General features: G+C 38.8%; 1 protein-coding gene across 1 annotated transcript; it reads left to right on the top strand.

Moving 5' to 3' along the window:
- Positions 1–1381: 1381 nt before the first annotated feature.
- Positions 1382–2556, top strand: LOC108385709 (N-myc-interactor-like). The gene has a single exon (XM_037010676.2). The coding sequence runs from the start codon at positions 1503–1505 to the stop codon at positions 2445–2447; it is 945 nt and encodes a 314-aa protein (XP_036866571.1). The 5' UTR covers positions 1382–1502; the 3' UTR covers positions 2448–2556.
- The last annotated feature ends 574 nt before the right edge of the window (positions 2557–3130 follow it).

Below are 3130 nucleotides of genomic sequence, written 5' to 3' on the forward strand. Positions count from 1 at the left end.
GATATCTGAAAAGATAAACAAAATTGACAGTTATTTAACTAGGTTAGCTAAACTAAGAAATGAAAGGGGATATTACAATCAATTTTACAAAATATAAAGGAGTATAAGAGAACACTAGGAATAACTGTACACCAATAAATTGGATAACCTCGATGAAATGGATAAAGTCCTAGAAACAGCAACCTACCAAGACTGAATCATGAAGAAAAAAAAATCTGAATAGCCGTATAACTAATAAGGAAAATGAATCAGAAATCAAAAACCTCCCAACAATGAAAAGTCCAGGACATTTTAATACTTAAAATTCCAAGCATTTAAAGAATACTAATCCTTCTCAAAACCTTCCAAAAAATAGAATAGTAAGGAAATCTTCCAAAATATGTCTGAGGCTAACATTACTCCAATACCAAAGCCAGATAAAAACATTATTTAAAAAAGGGGGGCGACCAATATCCCTTATGAACACAGATGCAAAAATCCTCAGTAAAATACTAGAAAAATAAATTCAACAACATATTAATGGACTATGTACAAAAATCAAATGGGATTCATCTTAGGAATGCGAATGTGCTTCAACCTAAGAAAATCAATCAATGCAATATGCCACATTAATAGAGCGAAGGGGAAAACCACACGACCATGTCGAATGATGCAAAAAATGCATCTGACAAAATCTGACACCCTTTCATCATTTAAAAAAAAAACTCTCAGAACACTATGAATAGAAAGGAACTTTCTCAATGTGATGTCATTAATGAAAACCTACAACTAACAGGATACTCAATGAAAAAATTAAAGCTTTCCCCCTCGGATCAGGAACAAGACTAAGATGCCCATTTTTACCACTGCTATTCAACACTGTATTAAAAGTTCTAGCTAATGCAATTAGAAAATAAATAATTAAATAAAAGGAATCCTAATTGTAAAGGAAGAAGTAAAACTATCTCTATTCACAGATGACATGGTCTTATATATAGAAAATCCCAGATTCCACACAGAAATATTGAAGTTAACAAATTCAGCAAAAATTCAGGATACAAACTTGGCAGGCAAAATCAGGTGCATTTCTCAACACCAGCAGTGAATAGTTTGAAAATGAAATTAAGAATAAAACTTCCATTTACAGTCCCTGCGGCTGGTCGCCCCGGGGAGCGAGGCCCGGGTGGGACGGGCGACGGGTCCGCGGGGCCGGGAACCGCGAGGCGTGGCGCGAGGCTGAGAGCGCGCAGCGGCGGCCCCCTCCCGTCCCGTCCGCTCCCACCGCGACCCTGCGGCGCCCGCGGCCTGGGGCTCCAGCGACGCTGTCAGCCGCCGCGGGGGCGGCCCGCCCCTGGGCCCCGACGGCCTCTCCGCGCAGCCCGGGCCCCTGACCAGTCTCTAAAGCGCGCTGTTTCATTTCGGAAATCGAAACTTAGAATGATTTGGCCAGTGAGAACCTCCTCAACTCAGTGGGCCTTGAGAACTCTGTGTTGAGCAGTCCACCTTGGTCTATCAAGGGAATCATGGCAGCTGATGGAGGTAACAAGACACAAGTTCTTAAGGAGCATGGAGATGAAAAATTTTCCAAAGATGAACAAAAAGAGAGATTAATTCATAAAATTGTAAAGGAAAATACTCAGTTAAAGGAGGAAATCCAAAAGCTTGAAGCTGAGTTAAAAGAGGCCGCCAGAAACTTGCAGATTAAAGTGGATATTCCCGCAATACATATGAAATTCACATCCTCAGAGAATCCTGAGAAGGACAGCCAGTTTTTTAACACCTCTTGTTTATTTCCAGTGAGTTCCCAAGTTTTTTATGAGCTACGAAGAGGACAAGCGCTTATCACATTTGAAAAAGAAGAAGTTGCCCAAAATGTGATCAGGATGGGGAAACATCATGTGCAGATAGAGGACTTAGAGGTGGAGGTGATGGCCAACCCCGTTCCATTAAACTCTGGAGTCAGATTCCAGGTTCCCGTAGACGTGTCTAAAATGAAGATCAATGTTACTGAAATTCCTGATGAGTTGCCTGAAAATCAGATGAGAGACAAGCTAGAACTGAGCTTCACTAAGTCCCGAAACGGAGGCGGACAAGTGGAGTGTGTGGAGTATGACAAGCAGTCCCGGAGCGCCGTCATCACATTTGTGGAAATGGGAGTTGCTGACAAGATTTTGAAAAAGAAAGACTACCCTCTTTATATAAATCAACACTGCCATAGAGTCACTGTTTCTCCATACATAGAAACGCACTTGAGAAATTTTCAGGTATTTTCAGGAATATCTGAGAGGACAGTGCTTCTGACTGGAATGGAAGACCTTCAGATGATGGATGAAGAGATTGTACAGGATTTACTTAACATTCACTTTCAACGGGAGAAGAATGGAGGTGGAGAAGTAGATGTAGTCAAATGTTCTCTAGGTGAAGCCCACATAGCATACTTTGAAGAAGAGGCTCATGGAATCATATGAAAATTAGAGCTACTGGGTCCAAATCATTATCAGTGTTTGACAAAAATGAGTATCTGTTTTCCTGAAAAAAAAAATGACACTTAAAAAAAAAAAACAAAAAAAAAAACACTTCCATTTACAATAGTAGCAAAAAGCAGAAAATACTTAGGAAAAATATTAGCCAAGGAGTTACAAGAACTGTACATGGAAAACTACATAACATTGCTAAAATAAACTAAATAAAACCTGAATAAATGAAAAGGTCTCCCAGGTTCATGAATAAGAAGACTTAATATTGTTAAGATGTCAGTACTTCCCAAGGCACTCTAGAGATTCAGTGTATTCCCTAACAAAATTCCAAAGGCCTATTTGAAAAATGTAAAAAATTGACCCTAAAATCCATATTTAATTGCAAGAGATCCCAAATAACCAAAACAATGTTGAAAGAAGAAAGCTTGAGAACTCACACTTCCCCATTTCAAAACTTACTACAAAGTTATAGTAAATCAAAACAATGTGATACTGACATATGAATAGACATAAATACCAATGGTATATAATTGAGAGTACAGAAATAAAGCCATATATATGCAACTGATTTTTTACCAAGGTGCAATACAATTCAGTAGGAAAAAAAATTTCCATAGGCAAAGGAATGAAGTTGTATCCCTACCTCATGTTGTAAACAAAAATTTACTCAGAAT

This window comes from Manis javanica, chromosome 2 (genome assembly GCF_040802235.1).
Source record: "Manis javanica isolate MJ-LG chromosome 2, MJ_LKY, whole genome shotgun sequence".
Lineage (NCBI taxonomy): Eukaryota > Metazoa > Chordata > Mammalia > Pholidota > Manidae > Manis > Manis javanica.

Bases quoted from the DNA above. Each gene is read 5' to 3' on its own strand.
- LOC108385709 (XM_037010676.2), top strand. From the start codon at position 1,503: ATGGCAGCTGATGGAGGTAACAAGACACAAGTTCTTAAGGAGCATGGA.